This window comes from Helianthus annuus, chromosome 5, assembly GCF_002127325.2.
Source record: "Helianthus annuus cultivar XRQ/B chromosome 5, HanXRQr2.0-SUNRISE, whole genome shotgun sequence".
NCBI classification, from domain to species: domain Eukaryota; kingdom Viridiplantae; phylum Streptophyta; class Magnoliopsida; order Asterales; family Asteraceae; genus Helianthus; species Helianthus annuus.
Window position 1 is genome coordinate 175,279,766 of NC_035437.2, and position 27,676 is coordinate 175,307,441.

The window sequence follows — 27,676 nt, forward strand, 5'->3', positions numbered from 1 at the left end:
AGCCACGTCCTATTATGGTTATCGAATTTGATCAGGTTCGTATTCAAGTAAACATCACGTATACACGTATTTATACGTAGCACATAAGTTTCATATTTCACATACAAGCATGTACGAGTCACATAATTTAAACAGTAGTTTAGATAATCCATAATATGATGCGTAGTGTGAGGTCCGACAATTTTCAACCCAATACAAGAGTGTACGGCATATTCAAGGGTGTGCGGTTCAATAGTGTACGATCCATTATTAGATTAGATCCAAAGGGACTGTGGGGCCCACTTGTCAGTGTGCGGCCCAATTAAAGTGATTTGCATTCAGCAACTAGTGTGCGATTGGTTTCATATAATTATGTAGTCTAATGCATGAGAAGTTTGTAATATTTGCAAAAGAAATTGTGCTAATGAACTTGTTTTGTGCGATCAAAAGGTAGAAGGACATGTGCTAACAAATGGTAGGGACCAGTTTATTAAATAGGTGTATGGTTGGTCGGAATGTGCGATCAACAGTAGTGAGGCCCAGCATAATTAAATGTGTGATTGATGTATATAATATGCATCTTTCAAAATGCCTACAGTACCCTATGCATGACTACATGTACATTTACATAACAACTCATCTTCCACAATTTGAATGCACAGACCCAGATCATATATTATGCACATTAACTCATATATCTTCATGACCACTAACAACAACTAATAAGGAAAATCATCATCATATTCTCTCTTAACGATTAATAGATTTAAACATCAGCACATGAACATCAACTGTCGACACAGAGCCATCATCACATGCATATTCCTAGGATTATCATCATGCATACGGTTTCCAATAAACAATTTACCATTTTTCTTATATGTAGCTCAGGAATGAGTTCACGCTTACTACCATCATCTACTCAAATATTCAACAGGAACTACCATATTCATTCTTACAGCAAGTTCATATTCCATTTCATTGAAGCTTAAACAATTATAAAATCATGAGTTACAATTAACACAGACATTTAAGGGTAATACTCTACTAACCAAAAGATGAGGAGAATCAAAAGAGTGTGCGGGTTGCCGTTGTTCTGGTCCGTCACGGCCCTCGGCACGGTCCGTGTCGTCGCTGCCTTGATGGCATCCACCATCGTTCTCCCCTCTGATGCAACTGCCGCTACTGTTGCCGTTTACTCGCCGTTGTTTTACCGTCGCTGGTCGCCGCCGAAGTCATCCGAAAACCATCTTCGACATCCGTCATACAACGCGTCTGCTGCCACTGTGTTGCACGCCGCCTCAACCGAGTGGTGGTTGACCGTTTATCACCGAGTAACAGGGGGGTATCAAATACATGAAGAGGAGGGTTGTGGGTTTCATGGGTATACGAGTGTGACGGTACAAGGATAGTGTAGGAAGGAAGGGGGTGCCGTCTGGCCTGAGGTGTGGCCGGAGTCTATCGCCGGTCGGAGTGGGTCTCCGGTGACCGAAGGTTAGAGAGGAGAAGATAAGTGTGGGCTTGTGCGGCTGATATGCATGCATTAGGGTTTTATTTTTTTTTTAAAATGGGAGATGTGAGGGTTTAAGGATGTATAAATAGGCTAAGGTTTTAGGTTTAGGGGGTGGGCTTGGGCCTAGCTCAAATGTATGTGTGGATCCATAATACTTAACGTGTCTAGATAAAATGAACAGGCTCGATGACAATTAACTTGATGCGCAAGTGTTTAAAACTCTCATCGCGATTTATTATTATTTTCGAAAATAATAATAAAATAAATAATAATAATAATAATACCGATATTAATAGATGTGCGCGTTACTAAAATACCCTTTTCTCGACAACGAGAGTACGGGTTGTTACATACAATACGAGTATGAGATACGCAGGATATTATTATTATGACCTACCATATTTAGACGAATACATGTTCGAAGGTTTGAAGTGTGTAAACGAGACAATTGACTTTCTGAAGGTCAACAGTATAGGGATATCGTGAGATGGCCATTAGACACAATTGTTTAAGTAAAGAATTAATGTGTTACGTACTAGATGAATTACGTGTTATGATGGATGATAGTTTAGTTGTATGGATTTGAAATGAGATAACTATTAATGAACATCTCACTTATACGAAACTCTACTAACAAAATTCGATTAACGTATAAATAGAAAGAAAGTGAACAGTCGTATATAGGCTCACATAAGCTAATGATATTACGAAAGTACTGATATGTAAGGATGGGAATCCTGTCAATTTACTTGAGCATGGATGGCAAAAAGGGTTAAGAGGAAGTAATAAAGTAAGCATGAACATGGACGTTAAAGGAGGGTGAATTTGCAATCACTTCAAATGTATTTACATAAAGATGTATGCGTGTTAGAATAATTGAAATTAAGTGGAACATATAATTAAATGAGAACTTGGTAATGTTAATGAAAGGTATGGAAAGGATAACAGTTTAGATGTTAGCTAAAGGCGTTTTGTAAGTGTGTTCGAATGGAAAGTAAGAACAACCCGTACTACAATACTTATATACAAAAATACTGGATGGTGGTTGACCTTAAAAGGTTATAATGTAGAAGTCAGTGAATAATAATTACTTACAAATGCTGGAAGTATTACGTAAGAAATACGACGTGTAAAATAGAATACTCATTAGTAAAACACATGTTAGAGAACGTAGGTGAATTAACACCCAATACGGTGAACAAACAAATGGAAATGGTATATTAAGGGATGGTCATGTAGTGATCGAAGCTCGAGAAAGACATGAGAATCACCTCACTTATGTCCGGTCAAGCTAGCAAAAAGGGGTCTAACGATTCTTAAAGGAACGGATCAATATAAGAAAGAAAGAAGGATAAGAATGAAAAGTATAAGCCTACGATTGAATGTAAGACAAACTTAAGAAAGAAGGGTGGGAACACCACTAGAAATAGGATGTAACGTGTCGCGTCGAGACGCGCTACATGAAATAGGACATGGAATTAAGTTTTAGGACCCAACACTCGAAGTTGAATGTAGAAGATTAATATGAAAATGTTTTGTAAGAAATGACATGGTAAATGATACGGCAGAAGAAAGGAAGGTACGGAGGAAAATGTTTGAATCTGAGAAATGGATTCGACCATGTAAGGAATGAAAGGTTGAATCCGTAAGCAAGCACGGGTCAAACCAGTAAGAATGAAAGGTAATGAATTAAAAGTTCGAATCCGTAAATGAAGACGGATTAAACGAATAAGAATAGAAACTAAAAACGAGACTCAAATGAGTCATATGGGTCAAATGGCGATCGCCATTTAAACCCGGTATTTAATGTTCGATTTGTCAAGTTTATTACTTATAGGTGAGCATAATGTATGGGCAAGCATTGTCACAGTTTGGAAAGTATTAATCGTCGCAAAGTATGAATGACGAGTCAAGGGTTCTGACCCGCGCCAGGTAGGTATAAAAAGATTGTATTTTTAAAAGGAGCATAGGACTCGACTAGAGATTGGTGTGTCAGAATAGGATAACCGATACCCATATGTGAGAATGTATTTACAATTAGACTTCTGAAAGGTCAAACTGCGAAAGTTGGCGAGATAACCAATAAAAAGAAATGGAATGTATAATATGTTTAGCATGTACGTAAGAAAATTTTGAAAGAGACAATAGGCGAACAAACACCCTGTAGGACACAATTATGAAAGGTTATGTGCTAACTATTTATTTATAGATAAATGTGATGGAATTCTCAGTGAGATGGTAGTATTGAAGCTAGTGGAAGGATGCCCACGAGTGGGAGCATATTTCATGAATGAATGAGACCAATTCTGGTACGGAAGGTACATATAAAGAAGCGGATCGATCCGGCACACGGATAACCGACTTATACATTAAAAGTGAGGTTAGTAAGCTGTTTAATTTTTAGTTAATGATTAAGAATCCGTAGATATATTTGTAAGTGTGAACAAAATGAATGGTAGAATAATTATGGTATGCTATACAATGATCGACCTGTAATGGTCAGCGTGAGAAGGTATGAATGTCATTAAGAGGGAGAATTAAAGGCCTTAAATGAAAGTTTGAGCTGAATTGGTTAAACGCTAGTATGGTGCTCGTACACAACATACCTAGTTGTTATCATAAGTAGTTCATGCAAGGAGCTAATGTTAAAGTGTGCGAAGGATTAAATTCAAGGCTAAACTCAAACTTGTAATTAGTTCAAGTGACGGTGATAACCATAGAATGATGCCTTATACTCGTATTAAGTATGAAAAAGTAATTAGGAAGTGGGAAGCTTTGTATTAGTACCACTACATCATTAAATGTCAATAGTATACGTATAATGTTATGCTAAGCCCTCATATGAGCAAGAAAGTATTGGAATAACGTTAGTAATGGGATGATGGGGTTGCTTATAATTACAATAATGAATTATGTCGTGCATGATTAGTGTGCGGAATAAAATAAATCGATTTATTTATATTAGTAAATGTATGAATATGTTACGCTTATTTAGAAAGATAGAAACAAGCTGTAAGCATAAGCTTGTACGACCAATAATATACATCGAAATAAATTCCAATGAACGAATCGCTAGTGATGATGTATGTTAGGAACTGGCATTATAAACTGAAAACGACACTAATAAGAGCCCTGGATCAGATTCCGACTTATAGGTGATTATGAAAGTAATTTACTTGATTTAAGAACGGAGGGACAATGCGTACAAAGACGTTTATGCATGAATGAAACTCTTGCCAAGATCTCGAATGTATCTATGTTGTAGTAACCATCATGAATGAAAAGACGAAAAAGTAGGAGTAGAATTGGTCTAGTTGTTAAGTGCCCAGGTTTCGGGGAAGAAACCTCTTTTAAGGGGGGTAGACTTGTAACACCCCAAAATTTCAAGATAATTTGTTTAAAAATTAAGGAAAGATTTAAAAGAAAATAAATGAAATGCAAGATGATCATAAAAGAATTAGAGGGGCTGAATTGTAATAAAACATAGTTGAAGTCATGGAAAAATGTCTAAATTAAATACCTTTCAATTTAGGAGGGGTTAATATGATAAGTTGTAATCAAAAGGGGGTTAATAGGGTTTAAACCCAAAACTCACCTCTGGTGCGTATTTGGGATCGACCAGAGCAGAGAAAGACAAGGGTAAACCCTTGTCTTGCAAGATTCATCAAATCAACAAGTGAAATTGAAGCAAATCGATTGCATGTCCTCGAATTTTCGAGTAGTCTAACATTCTTGATAAGTGGTAAGTTCAATTTTATGTTTTGGGTGAATATTGGGAATTTGGGTTTCACCCGATTCATGAGTTTATGAAACACCTTGTATAATTAGAGGTTAAGATAGTGAAATAAAGCAGAATTTATGTTCGATTTTGATTGATTGATATGATTGTAGCAAAAATCCACTTGTTAAGAAGTTAGTAAGTGTAGGATGATTGAGTAAAATCATATAACTAGAATTGTGATGTATAAGCTTGTGGTGATACATGGATGATGAATAAAATTGATGTAGGATGAAATAGTTATGTAAATTCAAATAAATGTGAACGTTGTGTGAAGATGAACTAGTAGAGATGTGCTTTATAGACTTGTACCTTATGCCTTAATTATGATGCCTACCAAGTGTTTGATGAAATGCTTAAGAGACGAATGTATGTGTAATATGGAAAATGGTGGGATGAATTTGATAGACTAAATGAATGAATGAATGTTGTAATGTAGGCGTGAAGGAAGAAGGTGCAAGCACTAGGAAAATGGAAGGCACGCAAGATCGAGGTATGTTCCGTTGCATACAAAACCTTACTTAAATTTTGTTATTAATTATGATGAATAACTCTTATTATAATGAATATGGTGATTAGTAAGTGGATACCAAATCCCTTGCGGATTTGGCTATGCTAACGGAGGTTATGATAAGCTATGCAAATCAACCCGTTCGAGTTGAACAAGTCGAGTAAGAATAAGGCACCATCCGTTTAGAACGGGTGGTCATGAATGCAATAACAAAATGTATGAAGTTCAATCCGTCAAACGGATAGAACGAAAGATCTATGTTGAAAGCAATTAACCCGATGTTACCGGGTCGTAAGTGGATGCTTGAATCTCATTATGAGAGTATATGCCATACCCATTTAATTGGGTAATTGAATGCTTAACAGGAATGAAAGCATATAAATGAATGGAACTAGTATGATGGTATTGTAAGCATAATGACTAACTTTTTAAAGTTTTGTTGTTGAATGTAGGTAAATCCTCAATTTAGGCAACTTGGAGAATTGGAGCGAGCACATGTTCATGATATGTTATACCAAGCGCTTCCGCTAGTTGCACTAATGTTTTGGGTCAAAATTTCTATTTTGTACTACTTGTTTGTGGACATACATTTTAACACTTGATGTCTAGGTTTTTAGTAGTGTCTTATTGGACAAATTGTAGAATGGTAATTGTCTTACTTATGTTTATAACAGGGGTATATCCGTTTTACGGATGGGTCATGCCCAATTTTTGTCAAAAATATGTATTAATGTTGTTATTTTGAAGTCTTTTAATTACCCTTGTAAGTTAATTTATAAAGACGAAAAGCGGTCCTTACATCACCCGGTAGACTACTGAACAGATCAAACTCCTTCTTAAGTAACGCCTTCTTGCTCTTAATCATGTTCTCACTACCCTCAAATCTAACACGAAGAGCATCCCAAATCGATTTTGAGGTTTTGTCATGTTGAAGCAGAATGAAGATGTCTTTCTTGATGGCTTGTTGAAGCAAACTGATCATCATCTTCTCAGCTTTGTACATATCTCGCTCTTTGTCAGAAAACTCTGATAGCTCTTTGATAACTTGCAAATCTGTTCATGGCAAAACATACTTCTTCAGAATACACTCCCAAGACCTAAGATGGTTTGCTTGAACCCAGTTTTCGAATCTGTCTTTCCACCCGTAGTACTCTTCGATACTCATTAGTTTCGGTGGCTTTTGTAACGTTCCGGTCTCGTTTTCTAGGTTCATATTCTGAGCAATGGAAGCCGGAGTAGTCGGGGATGAAGCAAACGCGTTGTAGAACTCTTCACTCATGATTACTTATTACGGTTTTCAAAAACAGTAGATTTCGAGCGGAATAACAGAATACAGTCTTTGGAGCGGAATCACTAATATGCAGTTTGAAGCAAAATCTGAATTTTGGTAGTTTGGAGCGAAATCACTGAATGATATTTGGAGCGAAATCACCGCAAACAGTCTGGAGCGAAATCAGAAGTATTCTGAAGCGGAATCACAAACTTAACAATCTGGAGCGGAATCAGTCCCTCAACTCGAGCGAAATCAGAAAATGTCCAGTTCGAGCGGAATCAGTTCGGGGGTCCATTTTGTCCATTTTTAGTTCGATTTTAGCAGTGAAACTTTCAAGGGTTTGTCTATATGTCTTTTTACACAGTCTGTGAAAAATTGGTCTGGTTTTAACCGTTAAATCTTGTTCTGTTGAAGAAAGAAGGTGTAGAAGTAAGAAATTTTGATGAAAAACAGCTAATCTCTGCAGAACTCCTCCTCCTGAGCTCTGATACCAATTGTAGGATCGTGCGTTAGACCCGAATGAGTCGTTCAGGGGAGTTTTACTCTGTTTCAGGTGCGGAAAACAAGAAACAAAGGTAGAAACAGCTTATACTTCACTTTAACTACTGATTTGATTAATCTGATAGCGAATACAGTCAAACCTCACACCGGCAGCACTTCGGTATGGAATACAAGGACTCGGTCCATGATTTCGCTCCAGGCCACCTATATATAGGGGCCTGATTCCGCTCGAAAGGATACAATGACGGTTGGAGCGGAATTAGGCGTTGTGATTCCGCTCGAAAATATCTTCATGACATTTCGGGCGGAATTAGCCTTTGGAGCGAAATCAGCATTTACATATCACAAATCTTGACATTTTCTCGTTCTACGTGCCCTGATCTAGACAGTCTAGTCTAAGACTCGATACAAGACGAAGTCGACAGATGTATGCACCAACAAGTCAAAACCATCATACACAAACACATCCTTCCTAAAGGAAGAAACAATCCACTCGAACGGCCATCCGATCAGACAGCCGTCCGAACAGACAGTCACCCGCACGATCAGCTGTCCGATCGGACTACCATCCGATCGACCAGCTGACCGACCCATCAACACTTATTCTCGTTTTACGCGTCACTTATCGTTATGCTATCGAACTATTCAGGCTAACCTTACTCTCAAGCGCTCCCTTTAATCCATCAACCGCTGTGAGTATACTCGATCCCTTTTTGCTTTATGCACTTTTGGGTGTTACATACGTTACTTATACGAAATCACATCAAACACACTACGCAATACTTTAACGCTAACCGTTACCGCATATACTACGTGACTTAATGAATGCTTGTTTGTTATGTTTACACATGGAATGCTGTCTACCTGCCTAAACGACGGTAGTACTATTAGTTTGGACTCAACACTCGTTCACTCGGGGGTTGTTAAGGACAACTATTTGCATGGATTACGGTGGTGATTATGTATTACGAACTGCCTTGGGCAGTCAACCCGCAGGCATTGGTATCGATAGTTTCATGTCGATAACTAACATGCTTTGTTTTCCTCTGTGTACGTGCTGGTTTTGCATAAACTATTTCGAACTCTATATGCTATTATCAAACTTGTATGCTCACCTTTACACTATGTGTATTGACTTTTATTTTAACGTATGTGACAGGATCTTAGGATGCTTATCTGCTAGGAAATCGAGGCTAGAATAAAGCTCTAGAGGCCAACAAATAGTTGTTTGTACAAATGAAATCAAGAGTCTCTAGAAGCAGATAAACAATTGGGCTATTTGAAAAATCTGAGTTGTCAGAATAGAACTACTTGCCTAGATTTTGTCTGTAATAATTTTTTTTTACCTTTTGAGACATGGTATGGGACATGTTACTTTAAATTGATTGGTAATGATAATTGTTATGGAAACTTCTGGACAATCTGTTTCGCTCAGTGCCGCGCCCCGATGATTCCGCCATCGGTTGGGGTGTGACAGATTGGTATCAGAGCCATAACTATAGGGAATTAGGCTAGACTCGACCTAGTCCGGGTCGATGTCTTAGAGACCTAGTCTATAGTTAGGACCCAATAGACCAACTCGTGCATGTCCAATAGGGATTTTGTATGAGTTTACCGCTATTCTCCGCCATTCTCACCTACACTACACTATCACTGCACTCGAATTTCCAAATGAAGACAAGCGATTAAGTCGAGATTAGGTGTGAAAACCGCAAACTCTCGACTAAAATTTGCTTGATCAACCCGCATTTTTATTTACCAACGAGGGGAATTATGCCAAATCAGGAGTGAAATCCATATTTTGATGAATAATCTCCTCTATTTTATTAAAATCAAAAGGAAGTTGTCAAGCCAGGGGTGAAACCTTAACCTTGACGGCTTGTCCATGGTTTTACAAAACTCTCACCAAAGTCTCGACGGACTCCAACGACCTGAACTCACAATGTGACTAGAGGGATGTACGCCGGATGCCCAAGAATCGAGGTAGAGGCCCAATCCTGAAGGTCGAAATGTGTACGCCAAGTCCTTGAGAATAGTCGAACCGCTTTGGATAGTCAATGTCTAATAGCCACAGACGATGTACTTCTCGATTTTTACGTATTTCGATTCTGAGCCCGCAACTGCTGGCTCTGATGATCCGTTGATTTTGTGTGTTTTATATGAAATTGCATGTTTAAGTGTTTAAATTCTGGGGACTTATTCGATTTTGCTTTCACTTCGATCGACACACACAACCCGCATTGCTCTTCTATCTCAAATCGTTACTACTATAAGGAAACGCCGTACGCTATGATGCTTGCTATACTATATGCTTATGTTATACTAATCGCTACACTAAACACGATCGTCATATTCGAACGCTTGCAGACTTTGAATAATAGGTTTTTGTATTCTGACTGCTTCTGGTAACTATATGTTTCTGTGTTTTGTGCACTACGTGCTTACGTGCTTCTGTGATTCTGTGCCCTACGTGCTTATGTGCTTATATGTTTATGTGAATCTGTGATTTATGTGCCTACGCGATTATGTGGTGTATGTTACGCTGTGTTCCTAAGCTTTAGTAAGTATTAGACGTGTGAGGTGAGATCTGATTATGATGTGTCTGAGACCTATGACGATGTCTGTTGCAGACAATGTCAACTGGACCGTCATCAAGATCCCGTCACCCACCACTTTCTCGCCAAGAAAAGAGAGACAAACGTCTTGATGCTATCATCGCTAAACAAGTAGCAAAAGCTCTGAGTGATGTCTACGAGAACGTCAGCAAATCATCTGAGGAGTCGAGAACCGAAGCTCCTAAAGCTACCTCCGAAGCTGCCTTCAGTTTCAAGCAGTTCAAGGCTTGTGGGCCAAAGGAATTCACTGGCGAGGAAGGCCCTACTGTGTTGTTCCAATGGTTTGATTCCATTGAGGTCACTTTACGACAGAGCGGTTGCCCTGACGATCTCTGCACTCTCAATGCTACTGGCGTCTTCCAGTCCCGCGCACTAGACTGGTGGATGGCCGAGAGAAACAAACGAGGGAACGATGCATCCTACGGTCTGTCGTGGGACGAACTCAAGGAGGTCATGCTGGAAGAATTCTGCCCTCCTCATGAACGCCAGAAGTTAGAAGATGAATTCTGGCACATAAAGAAGAAGGATGGCGAAAACGCTGCTCTAACTGCTCGACTCAAGCAGCTCAGTATCATCCACCCTGATCAAGTGAAGACTTCTGACATGGCGATCAAGAAGTATATCCGAGCCCTGCCTGACTGCGTTGCAGATTTCGTGCAAGCGGCTAAGACTAAGACGATCGAAGAAACCTACTTACTGGCCGCTGAAATCAACGACAAGAGAGTCAAGGCTGGTGTCTGGGATAAAACTTCGAAGCACCTGCATCAAGCTACCACCGCCGCTCCAACTACCAAAACCGCCGCCGCTCAACCGTCAAAGTCCTCACGCCGAAAGAAGAAGAACAACAACAGCAGCTCCAGCAACAAGAACTGTGATGTCACTACCACTGCTGCTCCACTTCAGGCCGTACCGGCCCAGCAGCAGTCTCATCACCGTCCAGCTCCAACTACTTATGCACCACCAGCAAAGCGTGCATACACACGCCCCCACCCAGTTTGCCCAACATGCTCTTATCATCATCCGGTGGGTCTTGCCTGTCATTTCTGCACTCACTACAACATGTACGACCACTTCACTGTCAACTGCCGTACTGGTCCTCGCAACACCGCAGCTCCTACCACTGCTCATCAAGCTCTACTCCCAGCCCCGTAAGGCCATCATGCGGCTCAGGCACCCGCGATCAACGCCAGAGTCTGCTTCGCATGTGGTGATCCCAACCATTTTACGAACATATGCCCGAACAGGGTGGTGAAACAAGAGCCCCAGCAGCAGCAACCTCATCAGCAGCAACAGCCACAACAACAGTAGCAAGCAGCACGCGCCAGAACCTTCAATATCAATGCGCGCCAAGCCCAGGCTGATAACAACGTGGTCAATGGTACGTTCCTTGTGAATGGTATTTATGCGTCGTGTTTGTTTGATACTGGAGCCGATAATTGCTTTGTATCGTTCGAATTTGAAAAGCTCCTTAGTCATAAGCGCTCCTATCTTCCCTCGACATTCGATGTTGAAGTCGCTACCGGAAGAACTGTCGGCGTTAATTCTGTTCTTCGTGATTGTACCCTTGAGCTCAACAATCACATCTTCCCAATTGACTTTATTCCGATGCAACTCGGAAGTTTTGACATCATAGTAGGCATGGACTTTCTTCGCGAAAACCATGCTGAAGTTGTGTGCTTCGACAAGATGATTCGATTCTCGCTCGCGAATGGTGATTTATTGCGTGTTTATGGCGAAACTGCTTCGAAAGGTCTCAAAATCATGTCATGCGTCCAAGCTAGCAAGTATCTCCGCAAGGAATACAGAGCTTTCTTGGCTAACATTGTAGTAGCGGAGAAGGAAAAGAAAGAAATGGCGGTAGACCAGGTACTTGTTGTTTGTGAATTCCCTCACGTGTTTCCTGATGATCTCCCAGGACTCCCGCCAAGTCGTGATATCGACTTTCGAATCGACCTCATTCCTGGAGCCAACCCTGTTGCCAAAGCTCCTTACCGACTCGCACCGTCCGAAATGCGTGAACTCTCAAATCAACTCCAGGAATTGCTTGAGAAAGGCTTCATTCGCCCGAGCACCTCTCCCTGGGGCGCGCCAGTCCTCTTCGTTAAAAAGAAGGATGGGTCGTTCAGGATGTGCATCGACTATCGAGAATTGAATAAGCTAACCATCAAGAACCGCTATCCCCTGCCCCGCATTGACGATTTGTTTGATCAGCTGCAAGGTGCTACGTGTTTCTCAAAGATCGATCTACGCTCAGGCTATCACCAGCTACGCATTCAAGATGAGGATATACCTAAAACCGCTTTTCGCACTTGTTACGGCCACTATGAGTTCGTTGTTATGCCTTTTGGCTTAACCAACGCACCCGCGGTTTTATGGATCTGATGAATCGCGTGTGTAAACCCTATCTCGACCGTTTCGTCATCGTGTTCATCGACGATGTCTTGATCTATTCCAAGTCAAGAGCCGAACACGCGCAACATCTACGTTTGGTTCTCGAACTACTCCAGGGGAATCGACTCTATGCTAAGTTCTCCAAGTGTGAATTTTGGCTGGGGGAGGTTCAGTTTCTGGGTCACATCGTAAATAGTCAAGGTATTCATGTTGATCCCGCGAAGATTGAGGCAGTTAAGAGCTGGATTACACCTAAGAACCCATCCGAAGTCCGTTCTTTTCTCGGACTAGCGGGCTATTACCGACGATTCATCGAAGGGTTCTCTAAGATCGTTGTGTCGCTTACCGTTCTCACGCATAAAGACAGACCTTTTGTTTGGGGAACCGAACAAGAGTCTGCTTTCCAAACCCTCAAACACATGCTCTGCAACGCTCCTGTTCTCACATTGCCCGACGAAAATGACGGATTCATTGTCTATTGTGATGCTTCCAACCTTGGTCTTGGTTGTCTCCTTATGCAGCGGGACAAGGTTATAGCTTACGCATCTCGTCAGTTCAAAATCCACGAGAAGAACTATACAACCCATGATCTCGAGCTAGGCGCGGTTGTTTTTGCGTTAAAGATTTGGCGACACTACCTGTATGGTACCAAGTGTACGATCTTCACCGATCATAGGAGCCTACAACACATCTTTAATAAAAAAGAACTTAATATACGTCAACGCCGATGGGTAGAACTACTCAACGATTACGACTGTGAGATTCGTTATCACCCAGGCAAAGCAATTGTCGTTGCCGACACTCTCAGCAGACGGAGTTATTTGCTCAGCATTCGCGATACCCAATGTAACACCCCACCCCGGCTTGGGCTGACGTGTTACTTATACAGTACATCAGAGGTCAAAACTTCATTCCATAAATTGTAAAACTTTTACATTATTTCAAAATTCGAAATATTGTACAAAACAATTTAAACTTTTATGAAAATCCATGTGCGTCTTTATTCCCTCGAACCATTCATCCAAGCTTTCCTGAATATTCTTGCAACCTAACGTACATAAGAAGGAAAATGTACGTCTGAGTAAACGGGGTTTACTCAGTGGGACAACAACAATGCAATATACGTTTTCTTAACAATATCTATATATCAAACAATATATAACACATATTCAGTTAGTCACCTTCAGTGTGTCACATTCAGTAGTTCAATGCGTAGTCAGTTCACATTCAGTGTGTCACGTAATCACATTCAATAGTTCACATTCAGTTTTTCAGCGCGTCACCTTTCGGTGCGACACAATCAGTAGTTCAGTGCATCATAATCAATATTTTCTAAAACAATATAACTATATATTTAAATATAATAGCACAAAATCTTGAAGATCACAAAAGCATACAGTAATGAATCTAAATTTCCAACTACGAGGTAGTGGAAATCTAAATCCGTACACATATATGAGGAGGGGTCCATACCACATAATAATATAACAAAATAACGAGTTTAGCCTTTCCGACTACTGGATAGTGGAAACCTAAACTTGTACACATACGTGAAGAGGGGTCCGTACCTTAAGTGATAATCACAAATAGAGATAACCAAATATGTGTAGACGATCACAAAATCCTATAATACCATTATAATTTTATTTAGACATATATTTTTTGATTAATACTCTTTTTCTTGATTTGTCGACGAGGATATAACAATTCACGTTTATTTATAATCATAACTCTTATTTTTTTAGGATAGTATGAAATCTAAATATAATCTATACTATATAATAAAAGAAACCTAATTTTGGACACGTGTCATTCATTGAAGATGTCTACATTTGTAATTTCCTACCTTTTTATACTTAATATTATTATTTATCAAATTAACACTTTTTTATTTAGTTTACCCTTATCTCATATTTTATGAAAAAAAAAAATCTCTTCTAGAAAAAAGAATCATAATTATTTACGTGGCAAATTCGATGACCAGCTTGGAACTTATATTTTAGTTAATTTTGGTTATTAGATTTTAGTTATTTTTGATCTTTAGGTTATTAAATTGGTGGGTTTGACTTCCAATTTTGTCTTATTTTAGTTAATGTTTATCTTTAGGGTCATGCTTTCTTTTTTTTTTTTACTAATTTTGACTTATAAGAACCTAACCAAGCTTACCAACTTAGAACTTAGATTTTAACTAATTTTGATCAATCGTAACATATATTATTGTATAGTATGGAATTGTATTCAATGTTATCATGATGGTTTAAAATCTATCTATTATAATAAAAGAAACCAAGTTTTGGTCACGTGTCATTTATTGAAGTTATCCTCACATCTATACTTAACTTATATTAATCAAATAAATAAATAATAAATTAATGTTAAAATCTTATCGTACTTTAATAAAATATTATCCTGAAATCTAAATTGTTAATTTAATATATTTTTAAAACAAATATATCTCTTTCCTACTTATCTTATATTAAATATATAAATAATAAATTAATATTAAATGTTATCCTAATTTATTAAAAAAAATATTTTTTAATTATTTGGTATACAAAATTATATTTATTCAACTCGTGTTAAATGCGGGATTTTTAAAAATATAAATTTTTTTATTATTTACTATTAATATAATTTTTTTATTATTTACTATACAAAGTTACATTTATATAACCCGTGTAATACACAAAGTTTTTAAAGATATAACTTTTTTATCATTTGCTATGTAAAATTAGATTTATTTAATACGTGTAATACACATGGTTTTTAAGGATATAATTTTTTTATTATTTGGTAGATTTTTCAACCCGACTATACATGAGTTTTTTAAAAATATGACGTTTTTAGTATTTAGTATACAAAATTACATTTATTTAATATGTGTATAGACATGGTTTTTAAAGATATAACTCTTTTTTAGATCTATTCAACACGTGTAATATACGGGGTTTTTAAGAATGTATTTTTTTATTATTTGGTAGATTTATTCAACCCGATTATATACGGGTTTTTTAAAAATACGACGTTTTTAGTATTTAGTATACAAAATTACATTTATTTAATCTGTGTAATACACATGGTTTTCAAAGATATAACTTTTTTGCTATTTGGTATATAACATTACATTTATTTAACCCGTACAATATACGGGGTTTATAAAGATATAATTTTTTAAAATCTTTAATATATAAAATTACATTTATTCAACCCGTGTAATACACGGGGTTCTAACCTAGTTTAAATTATAAAATATAATAATGAACATGTTTTCGTAAAATATCAATGTATTATTTATTTATTATTATTTTTTTGAAAGACATATATTTTCATAAACCACTTATTAAAACCTAAAAAATACTTTAAAATTAATAATTTTATCATATATGAATTACGTGTAATCTTTTGAAATAAAGTATTCACTTTTCATAAAATTATAATAATTTCCTTTTTTTTGACAGCTACATGTAATATTTACTAATAACTATTTATGTTAAATAAATAAATTGTGTGTCAAATTTTGGTTTGTGAAAATCATGAATCAGATATTTTTTTGGTTGAACATAATAAAAACCCAAAATAATAGTTGGTTAAAAAAATAAACAAAACTAAAACAAGGACAATAAATCATTATTAAGTAAAGAGTGAGTTTAATATGATACCTTGTAAAGTTTATCGAAAATTGTCAGGAGAATACAAAGAAAACTTGGATGATAGAAAATTAGGAAGGCCATCTTTCCTTTTTTTTTTTCTATAGTAGGTTATACTTGGCCACCAAGTTAAAAGGAAAAATATCTAAATTTAAGATAGGATCAAAACTTGATGAGGTGTTTCAAATTGGTTCCAGGTGTAATGTTTTTAAAGAGTGTAACTATGATAAGTAAATGAATTACGTAAGATGGTTGATTTCTATACTTTTACTAAAAGAGTATATATAATTACTATTTGGTATTAAACATGTTTATCATTTTGTTTATTTTTCTTGATAATTTATATTATACTATATAGTTTTAGATGTACTAAATGTGCAAAACATAGCATTTAACTATTAACAAATCGTTATCTATTTAAAATAACTAATATTTTATAGCTTAAAATTTTGGATATTACACCCAAGCCCAATATGATCTCGAAACCCTCATCCGCGAAGCCCAGCAAGCCTGTTTTAATGAACACACTTTGAAGAAGGAACGAATCTACCACGATGGAGCTCAACTGGTAAATAAGTCGAATGGGATATTCCACTTTCTGGACCGAATTTGGATCCCTAAGCGGACTGATTTGCGACAGATTTTGATGGATGAAGCCCACAAATCCCGGTATTCTATTCATCCCGGTGCCGATAAAATGTACCAGGATCTTCGCTACTAGTACTGGTGGCCGAGTATGAAAAGAGATATTGCTCTCTACGTTGGGAAGTGCCTGACTTGTGCAAGGGTCAAGGCTGAACATCAAAACCCCTCTGGCTTACTCGAGCAACCCCCAATCCCCATGTGGAAGTGGGAGAGTATAGCTATGGACTTCATAACAAAGCTTCCGCACACGTCATCAGGTCACGACAGCATTTGGGTTGTTGTTGATCGTTTAACCAAATCAGCGCACTTTTTGCCAATACGGGAAGACTACAAGGTGGAATGATTAGCCCGAATCTACACCGACGAGATCATTTGTAATCATGGGACGCCTCGTGACATCATCTCTGACCATGATGCTCGGTTTACCTCGCGACTGTGGGAAACATTTCAAGCTGCTCTTGGTACTACGCTTAATCTAAGTACCGCATTCCACCCTCAAACCAACGGTCAGACTGAGAGAACGATTCGTACTCTTGAAGACATGCTCCGTTCGTGTGTCATAGACTTCGGTGGTAATTGGGACAAATACCTGTCGTTAGTCGAGTTCTCGTATAACAACAGTTATCATACCAGCATCCAAATGGCACCATTCGAGGCTTTGTATGGAAGAAGATGTCGATCGCCTATTGTATGGCACGAGATCGGTCACTCGCAATTAACCGGTCCTGAGCTATTGCAAGAAACGACTGACAAAGTCCTCCAAATTCGAGACAACTTGTTGAAAGCTCGAAGTCGACAGAAAAGTTACGCCGATAGATGACGCAAGCCCCTTGAATTTGACGTTGGCGACTACGTACTCCTAAAGGTATCACCTTGGAAGGGTGTGGTCAGATTCGGCAAGAAAGGGAAACTAGCGCCTCGATATGTTGGACCTTTTAAGATTCTGGAAAGGATCGGAAAAGTCGCCTACAGACTCGAACTACAGGAGGAAGTTAGTAACGTCCACCCGACTTTCCACGTGTCAAACCTCCGAAAATGCCTGGCTGAGCATGATTTAATTGTGCCTCTTGATGACCTCCAAATAAACGAAACGCTACACTTCGTGGAGAAGCCTGTCGAAATCATGGATCGCCAAACCAAGCAGCTCAGACGCTCGCGCATTCCTATTGTGAAAGTCTAATGGGAAGGCAAACGAGGCATAGAGTTCACTTGGGAACTCGAGAGCGATAGGAAGACAAAGTATCTGCAGTTGTTTGCTACGGCTTCGGCCTAATTTCGGGACGAAATTCCCTCAACTAGGGGAGGCTGTAACACCCCGTGTTTCGAAAGTCAAATTCAAAGTCAAGATTGAAGTCAAAGGGAGAAAAGATTGCTAATTGCGATCTGTCTCTCCTTGCTCAATCCCTGTTTTGACTTCTTTGACTTATAGCTAGTCTATTTTATGTTTTACGTTAGTTGTATTATGTGGAGTAATTAATTAAAATCGCAATAATCGACGAACACACGTCGCTACTAATCGCTTTACGACTGTGAATGATAGGAAGTAACAATGCGATAAAGTCAATTAAACGCTAATCGATCTAATCTAATCAACATCGTGCTCGCAACTCGAATTACGCATTTTGGTGATTATGATACGTGTGTGTGTGCCTTATGTGTTACTTGTGCAAGTTTATTTATGTTATGTGTGGTGATCAATCAAAACGCAATCGAACTCAATCACAATCGAATCGAATCGCAATCGCAAAACAAATACGAACTAAGGATGATTGTATATATATAGTATGATAATTAGTGGAGAAGAGATAGCGCGAGATATGAGTAGCTGGGATTAAAAGTAATTTGACTAGGAAACTCTATCGCATCGCAACTCTCGCAATCGAAATCGAAACAGCAAAACTCGTCGCACCGAACACTCGAACCAGGCGACCGATTGATCAGGCTACCAGCCGATTGATCAGGCTACCAGCCGATCGACCAGCCGTCCGTTCGGACTGCCGTCCGATCGGACAGGCTGTCCGATCGAGCTGCCTGGCCGATCGGCCAGCCCTTTCCTCTTTTGAAACCCTATAAATACCCATGTCACTTTCACACTTTCTATTTCTGGAAACCCTCTGACCGAACAGCAGACTCTCCTCACCTTTTCCCAGATTTCTCTCGATTCCGGTAAGATCTCGTCCTAAATCTTGTACTTTCTTGACCTACACACACTCCTACACCTTTCTATCTTTTGAATCTTAACTTTTAACCGTGAAATCACCAAGATTCAAGGTGTTCTAGGATGACGTCATCATGTGTTCTTGAAGAACTTCATGTTTTGGCCTCAATCCACCAAGAACAACTTAGATCTAACCGATTTCCACATAAACAAACAAAGATCTCTAGTAGATCTAAACATTTTCACAAAAGAAAGGATTGAAAGATGGTTTTCCAACTTTCTTTCAACTCTTTTACACTCAATGCACTCAAAACCGGTGGAATCGGAGCTTGTGTCGACATACTACTCATTCTTGTGGTTGTGTGGATCAAGATCTGAATTCTATCCACGAGGTTTACCGATTTCGGGTTAACAATGGAACACCGTCACGAAAAGTTAACTGACCGGATCGGGGTGATTCCTGTCCGATCAGGAGAACCAAGTAGTGACAAGGTTACTGTTGTTTTACACGTTATCAAAATGCCTCGATAAAACGACAAACAATCAAGACAACCAAGTGGGAAACGAATAGGACGACCAGGACGAGGTGCCGTCCGATCGGACTACTGTCCGAATGGACAGCCACCCGAACGACCGGTAAGCCGAACGGCTTACCCTTGGGTCCCACATTTAACCTACTTATCTGAAGTTTGAGTATTGAACGAAATGTTATCCGATCGGACTACCATCCAATCGGATTACCCTTCGGATCATGAGATACTTGAACTCTAACACTTAATCGATTTTTCAACATGTTCAATGCACTAGGAATGCCACCCGATCGAACTGATGTCCGATCGAGTGACATCCTGCTGTGAACTTGTTCTCGCTAAAGTGCCCAATCGATCGGATTGCCGGCCGATTGAACGACCGTCCGGTCGACCGACCTGAAATGTAAAGATACTTCTATGTTTTCAAACGCTACAACAAAAACTTCAAAAGTCAAAACCATCATAGACAAACACATCCTTCCTAAAGGAAGAAGCAATCCACTCGAACGGCCATCCGATCGGACAGCCGTCCGAACGGACTGTCACCCGCACGATCAGCTATCCGATCGGACTACCATCCGATCGACCAGCTGACCGACCCATCAACACTTATTCTCGTTTACGCGTCACTTATCGTTAAGCTATCGAACTATTCAGGCTAACCTTACACTCAAGCGCTCCCTTCAATCCATCAACCGCTGTGAGTATACTCAATCCCTTTTTGCTTTATGCACTTTTGGGTGTTACATACGTTACTTATACGAAATCACATCAAACACACTACGCAATACTTTAACGCTAACCGTTACCGCATGTATTACATGACTTAATGAATGCTTGTTTGTTATGTTTACACATGGAATGCTGTCTACCTGCCTAAACGACGGTAGTACTATTAGTTTGGACTCAGCACCCGTTCACTCAGGGGTTGTTAAGGACAATTATTTGCATGGATTACGGTGGTGATCATGTATTACGAACTGCCTTGGGCAGTCAACCCGCAGTCATTGGTATCGATAGGTTCATGTCGATAACTAACATGCTTCGTTTTCCTCTGTGTATGCGTAAACTATTTCGAACTCTATATGCTATTATCAAACTTGTATGCTCACTTTTACACTATGTGTATTGACTTTTATTTTAACGTATGTGACAGGATCTTAGGATGCTTATCTGCTAGGAAATCGAGGCTAGAATAAAGCTCTAGAGGCCAACAAATAGTTGTCTGTACAAATGAAATCAAGAGTCTCTAGAAGCAGATAAACAATTGGGCTATTTGAAAAATCTGAGTTGTCGGAATAGAACTACTTGCCAAGATTTTGTCTGTAATAATTTGTTTACCTTTTGAGACATGGTATGAGACATGTTACTTTAAATTGATTGGTAATGATAATTGTTATGGAAACTTCTGGACAATCTGTTTCGCTCAGTGCCGCGCCCCGATGATTCCGCCATCGGTTGGGGTGTGATACTATTTCTTTAGAGTTTCCAGGTGAGTGATACTTTTTTTTTCAGTTCTATGAAATGTACAACTTTAAATGCAAATGAGTAGTTGTGTAAATTAAGGTTTTCTTGTTTAGATTTTCATTGGATTCTTCTTGATTTTTTTTTGTTTTTTGGTATTTTTTTATGTGTAGCCTCAGTTCTGAATCAAAATGGCACAAATGGTGATGGGGATGGTGTTCAGAATTGTACTTTTACACAGCTGCTATCCACAGGTCATTGTTTATGTGAAACCATGAATTTTTTTCTATAGGGTTATTGTAACACCCCTAGTTTTAATGTTTGTAGTTTGTTATTATTATTATTATTTTTTTGTTTTTTTGTTGGTAGAGGAGGAAAAAAAACAGATGATGTGTTGGTTAGTTTGATTGAAAATGTGTAAACTTGTAGAAGGTAAAAACAAGTGTAACAATTTTTTTTTATGAAACAAGCTTTTATATTGTGTAGAAGGTAAAAACATGTGGTTACACTTGTATTAATTTTTTATATTTTTTGGAAGGGGAAAACATTCGAGATTACATTTTTGGATTACATAAAAATACACCAGCATCTACACTTTTTGGCGAGATCAAAAAAATGTACCACCATGTTTTGTTTGCATTTTAGGAAAACGTGTTAAACATGTATTGAGAATACAGTAAAATGCATCAGTTTGTTAGGTATCATGTTACAAGTAATTTTTTTTTAACCTATACGTGTTAAAATTTATTAAACAATACCTTTTTTGTAGGTATTCATGTGGACGAGGAATTTTATGTTCACCACACACCCAATGGCACTAGAATGTGGTGTCCTAATGTTCCTATTGTTTTAAAGCCTGTTGTTGGTTGTGTATATGAAACGTGGAAGGACGTTTTCAGTATGTACAAGGACTATGCTGTGTATTCTGGGTTTTCTATTCGTAAGGGGCAAACCAAGAGATGAAAGGGGTTTTGCAAACTGGCACTTTTTTTCCCTTTAACATATTATTAACTTTTGTTTATTTTCTTCGTCGCGCAGGTACAACATGATTTTTGTTCCTTTCACTGGGGTTGATAATCATAAACAATGTGTGACATTCGGTGCTGGCTTGCTATTCAATGAAACCACCGAGTCTTACAAGATCACGTGAAGCCATCTACATTTGAGACGCGTTGGCAACTTTTGATGGAGGAATATGGGTTAAAAGATCATGACTGGTTGAATGATATGTACTCAATTAGGGACCAATGGGTACCTGCCTACTTCCGTGACATCCCAATGTGTTGTCTGATGAAGACTACATCAAGATGTGAAAGCTCTAACTCAAGCTTCAAGGTCAACTCTTCTAGCGCTAACACACTAGTTAGCATTGTTTGTTGAGGTTTTGCCATTGTTTGTTGAGATTAAGAAATAGGTGGTACTTAGTTGGATTATCCTTGTTAGTATGTTAATGACATTTTCGGTAGTATGTACTTGTTGATGTTTGGTTGAATCTGAGAATTTTCTATGTTATGGATTTTTTGGTTTTATTTTTACCATGTTACATTTTTTCCCTGAGATTTTTGTAGACTTTTGCTATGTTAAATCTGAGAATTTTCTATGTTATGGATTTTTTGGTTTTGTTTTTACCATGTTACATTTTTTCCCCTGAGATTTTTGTACATTTTTTTCCCTGAGACTTTTTGCTGTATCTAGTGATTGTTGATTTTCTCCGGCAATTTTGAATATATTAGGCGATTTTTCTCCGTTGATTTTGGGTATACATGAACAGGTCCGGTGATTTAGGTTAGATGAAGAAGAGTTGATGAAGACTTGGAAGAGAGAGAATGTATATTTTGTTTTTGAAGTTTTGAAAATAATGAAGAGTGATGTGTAGTAAGTGTAATGATGCAGCGATGTGATTGTTCTTACACCATGCAGACTTTTATCTCTTTGTAAGAGATTGTATTAATGTTTCCTATATTACCCTTAACGTACATCAAATGAAATAAAAAATAGAGAAAAAGGGAAACAAAAGCAACTAAATGCTCAAAATCAATCTCAGCCATCTATTAACTATGATCAATGGTTATTAATGGGTTTTCAGGGTTTATTCAACTCAAGTGGGTTTTCAATTTATCCTTGCCCTATATATATATATTGGACTTTTGTTTCTTAAACAATATTTAGTTTTTTATATGTAAGAACGTGTCCTTTGAATAAATGGAATTTTTTTAGTTTTATTTGAAACTATTATTATTTGACCCGACCCGAATCTAATAGCTGGCCCGACCTGAAACATAACGATAGGAAAAAAAATTAGGTCCCATAGCTTTACGTCCCCTTAACTTTCGGTCAATCTCCACCTCACGAATGGTTTGGAGAATATATGTGCAATGTGTATAGTCATATTTATATGAAATATCTTTTTTTGGGAATCTTTAGACAATAATAACGAAATGAAAGATGCACACTCCAATAGATTTGTTGTTGGCAAATCTAAACTTCATGATGGTAGAATCCAAAATGGTAATAAGTAAAGTTGGTGAGTATCAAATAATTATACATGAATTGACTGGTCATTTACATCCAAAATTAAGTCTATTGTTCTATTCGACACACCGGTTATGAGTTATGACGAAGAATTGTTCGACTCAACCGATACTTGGATCATTTAATGGGTGTAGAAATCGCTAGTCAGCCGATGAGGTGGGGACTAGCGGTTAATCGACGTCTAGTCGGGATTTTTACAACCATGCATTATATATAGAATCGTCATTGTTCAAAGGGGGTCCACTTCGGGTCACATTTCCTATGACCATGCGTAGTGGAAGACACCCCACCCTTGAGCGTTTTGCGCCATGTGACAGTCCAGTCAGCAATGGGGCATTATGAGGTGTTTTTATAAAATGAGTGTACTTGGGATGTGGACATTGTGGGACATTATATTAAAACGGGTGTAAAGAATTAAATAAAAAAACCAACAAAAAAAACTATTGGACAAAAAAAGAAGATTAAATATGATTGGCCAACAAATTGAACAAGAAGCGTGGAGCGGCGTGGTTTTGGCATAAAACGACCAAATTTTCCCCGGGTGGTCTAAGCATTTTTCCCTAACAAGAGGGCAACGGTAGCCCAATGCTTCTCCATGGTTGGGTCGGTGCGTCAATGGGCCTGGGTTTAGACGAGAGGCCCAAGTAATTCTCAAGAATGAGTCATGAATCTTCTTCACAGTGGTTTTAGATGGGCTTTGTGGAAATTTGGGTTCCGACCATATGGTAAAACATTTTCGTTTAGTTGAAGTTGCTGATTCCTAGTACGAGGTTCACTTGTAAAGCTTTGTTAGATGCTTTTCACAACTTCAATGTGTCAAACAAGAAGTTTGATAATAGGAATACGTCGTGCGCTATTCACAATGTAATATTGTAACTTTTGGTGTTTTGGGTGTTTCAGCTCCTTACTCCCTTACTCCATACTGGTCCGTTTCTATATTTATATAAAGTTTCGCCGTAAAAAAACTAAATAGTAATGAACTCTTTTGTTTTCTTTCCACATCCTTCATCTTCTTCAAACTCAGTTGTTAATCTCAACCTCAATATCCTTCTTCTTTCTCAACCTGGGATAGGGCTCACATCTAACCCGATATTGGACCGGGCAAGGGAGGGGGGGGGGGGGCGGTGTTCCCGCCTCTCCTGATCTGACGTGGCTTCGTCCCGATCTTCATCTCGATTCAACAACGCGTAGCCTTAGTTATTTTATATTAAATCCAATTTTATATAAATGTACATTGATCAATGGTCATATAAGTGTTCACAACAGCTTGTATACTTAAAAATATAAATACAAAAATAATCTAGTTATTATGGAAAAATCACCCACAAGTATTTTAATTTTCATTTCATTATTTGGTTTTTACTGGGACCTGTTATATCATAGACCGTGTCCGTCGGTGATAGGTCGACAATGATACTCGTTTTTCTTCTAGTGAGAACTGGTTCAAGCTAGCGGAAGAAAATATTGTAAATGCAATTAAAGTTAAACCACCATGAAACAATTTATATCTAAATACCACCTAACTTTTTACTTGTAAGAATTAAACTCACATCACTTTTACATGGGAAAAATATAGTAAGAAAAGGCATTCTATATATTACCTACGCACACCTATTAGGGCGTATAGAAAACTTAAAAATATATTCTTACTCTTTTCTAAATATGACTAGTTTTGAATTAACACTTATTAACTTTTCTATCATTTATCAACAATACCTTATAAGCACGTCTTGTCACATATAAATGTGTTTTAGTTCTATTCATGATCATGTCTTATGTACGTCTTTTATTTATCAACAAATACCATTTTAAAAATATCTACTTATGGTGTTTTTGTTCTTCACATGTCCACGTTTGTGTTTTAGTTCTAAATATGGTATTTTAGTTCTAGCTATGGTGTTTTTTTGTTCTAGTTTTAGGGGGTTTTTTTTCTTCAAATGTACATGGTGTTTAATATTAGTTATCCAGACACGTTATAATTAGGGTTGTCCAAATCACCCGTCGCTTGTCGCTTGCTCGATGCTCACTCGGAAAATGCTTGTTCGATTTGAAGCTCGGTTGTAAACGAGTCGCTCTACTCGGTTTAGTTAACGAGCCAAGCATGAGTAAAGTTCCGCTTGGCTTGGTTCAGCTCAAATTTTTATTTTCAATTAGTATATATATACATGGGGTTTTTTGTTCTTCTCATTCTACGAGATAACAACCGAAAATTGACATATCATTCTGAAAAAAAAAATAATAATCATCTTGTTTCACAAAATGCTTCTAAAATGCAACTACATGATTAACATCATAAATAACACACAATAAATTTAACCATAATACATTCACATTAAAAATCAAATCTGTCACATGTCATGATCCTACTCCTCCTTAGGCCTTTAATGAAACCCAGTCTTTGATTTTACACAGAAGATATTTTTTTTTTTTTACAATAGAAAAGCAAAGGAAACCATTCATTTTTGTATAAAAAAAACAAGATTTGTTTATTTAAAGAACCTACACATTTATAATTAATATGTTCTTTTGTACGGAAATGTATATAATAATAATTCATAAGATATTCTAAGATGATTAATTACATGTTTTGAAAAGCATTCTCCCTTTCTAATTGACTAATCAAAATTAGTTCCAACGCTACATTTAATTGCTTTTTGTCAACCATAACAAGTAAGGAAATGTATATAATTCATAAGATATTCTAAGATGATTAATTACATGTTTTGAAAAGCATTCTCCCTTTATAATTGACTAATCAAAATTAGTTCCAACGCTACATTTAATTGGTTTTTGTCAACCATAACAAGTCAAACACAAAAGAGTAAGAATACATTGATGTATACACATTACTTTTTGCAATTTATCACCTCAAACTTACACAAGTTGTGTATAAATCCGCATGAATTCGAGTAGAGAAACAGCGTGGCGCATTGTCTTGTCTTTCAACATGCCTTGTAACAAGATTGTATTCGTATTCATTATCTCATTACTGAAAATCGTATTTTGTGAAGCGTTGCTTCGACACCATGAGTTTTTTGTAAGCAAATTTCATCTCAAATGGAACAAACGTTTTCATTCCTTTGTCCATTTCTTTGAATGTTATTGTAACCATCGGTTTTTTGATCATGTAGGTAAAGGAAGCGTCATACACTCGTCTTTGTGAAACCAAAAGCATTTTAACTGTTAACGGGCAATTTCCGGGACCAACTTTGTATGTTCGCAAAGAAGATACTATTTATGTCAAGGTGCATAACAATGGGAGATACAATATCACCATTCACTGGTATGACAACTTTTTTGTTTCATACTATTTCAAACATCGATTTTGATATACTATAATTTAATTCGGCATTCATGTTATGTTAAGTGATTTAATTTTAGTTTTCTAAACTAATAATAATGAAACATCACTATGAGATCTCAAGATGAAATAATTTTAACAATAACACTTTTTGTTCATGTAATATAACAAGTTCAAAATGATATTCCATTTTTATCAATAGATTATAATTCGTTCTAACAACGAGATGTCTTCGTAACCTTTATAAATATTCATTCCAAGTATATGAACATCATAAAACAGATTAGTTTAAATTGCAGGCATGGAGTAAAACAACCTAGAAATCCATGGTCAGACGGCCCTGAATATATCACACAGTGTCCAATTCAACCCGGTGACTCATTTAACTATAAGGTCATATTTTCTATGGAGGTGGGAACACTTTGGTGGCACGCTCATAGCGACTGGTCTCGAGCCACGGTCCATGGAGCGATTGTGGTGCACCCTCAACCTGGCACATACTCCCCTTTCCCCGAGCCGTATGAAGAAGTACCCATAATATTCGGTACATTTACATGGTTTAACACAATCAATTTACATTTTCGATAACTTGTTACAAAATTACATAACTATTTATTCATAAAAGTTGGGTTTTGTTTAAAAATGGTGTTAGGGATCAATCCAACTCGTTCAGCGTGTATGAAATTAACCCATTTTGATTCATTACCCAACCTATCTAGTCTACTTTTTCAATTTAACTTTAGAGTAAAGTCCTTTTTGAGTCCCTGTGGTTTGTGCATCTTAACTATTTGAATCCAAAAACTAAACATGTCTTGATTTGAGTCCCTGTGGTTTGTAT

The 27,676-nt window shown here is 37.6% G+C and overlaps 1 protein-coding gene across 1 annotated transcript in view; it reads left to right on the plus strand.

Annotated features, from left to right (window-relative positions):
• The first annotated feature begins 1,121 nt into the window (after positions 1–1,121).
• The window catches only part of LOC110944186 (laccase-15), a 28,209-nt gene continuing 1,654 nt past the window's right edge, over positions 1,122–27,676 (plus strand). Inside the window, exons 1-4 of the mRNA XM_035990074.1 lie at positions 1,122–1,379; positions 10,186–10,314; positions 26,669–26,820; positions 27,138–27,382. Coding sequence (XP_035845967.1) covers positions 1,122–1,379; positions 10,186–10,314; positions 26,669–26,820; positions 27,138–27,382 — 784 coding nt within the window. The remainder of the gene's footprint in view (positions 1,380–10,185; positions 10,315–26,668; positions 26,821–27,137; positions 27,383–27,676) is intronic.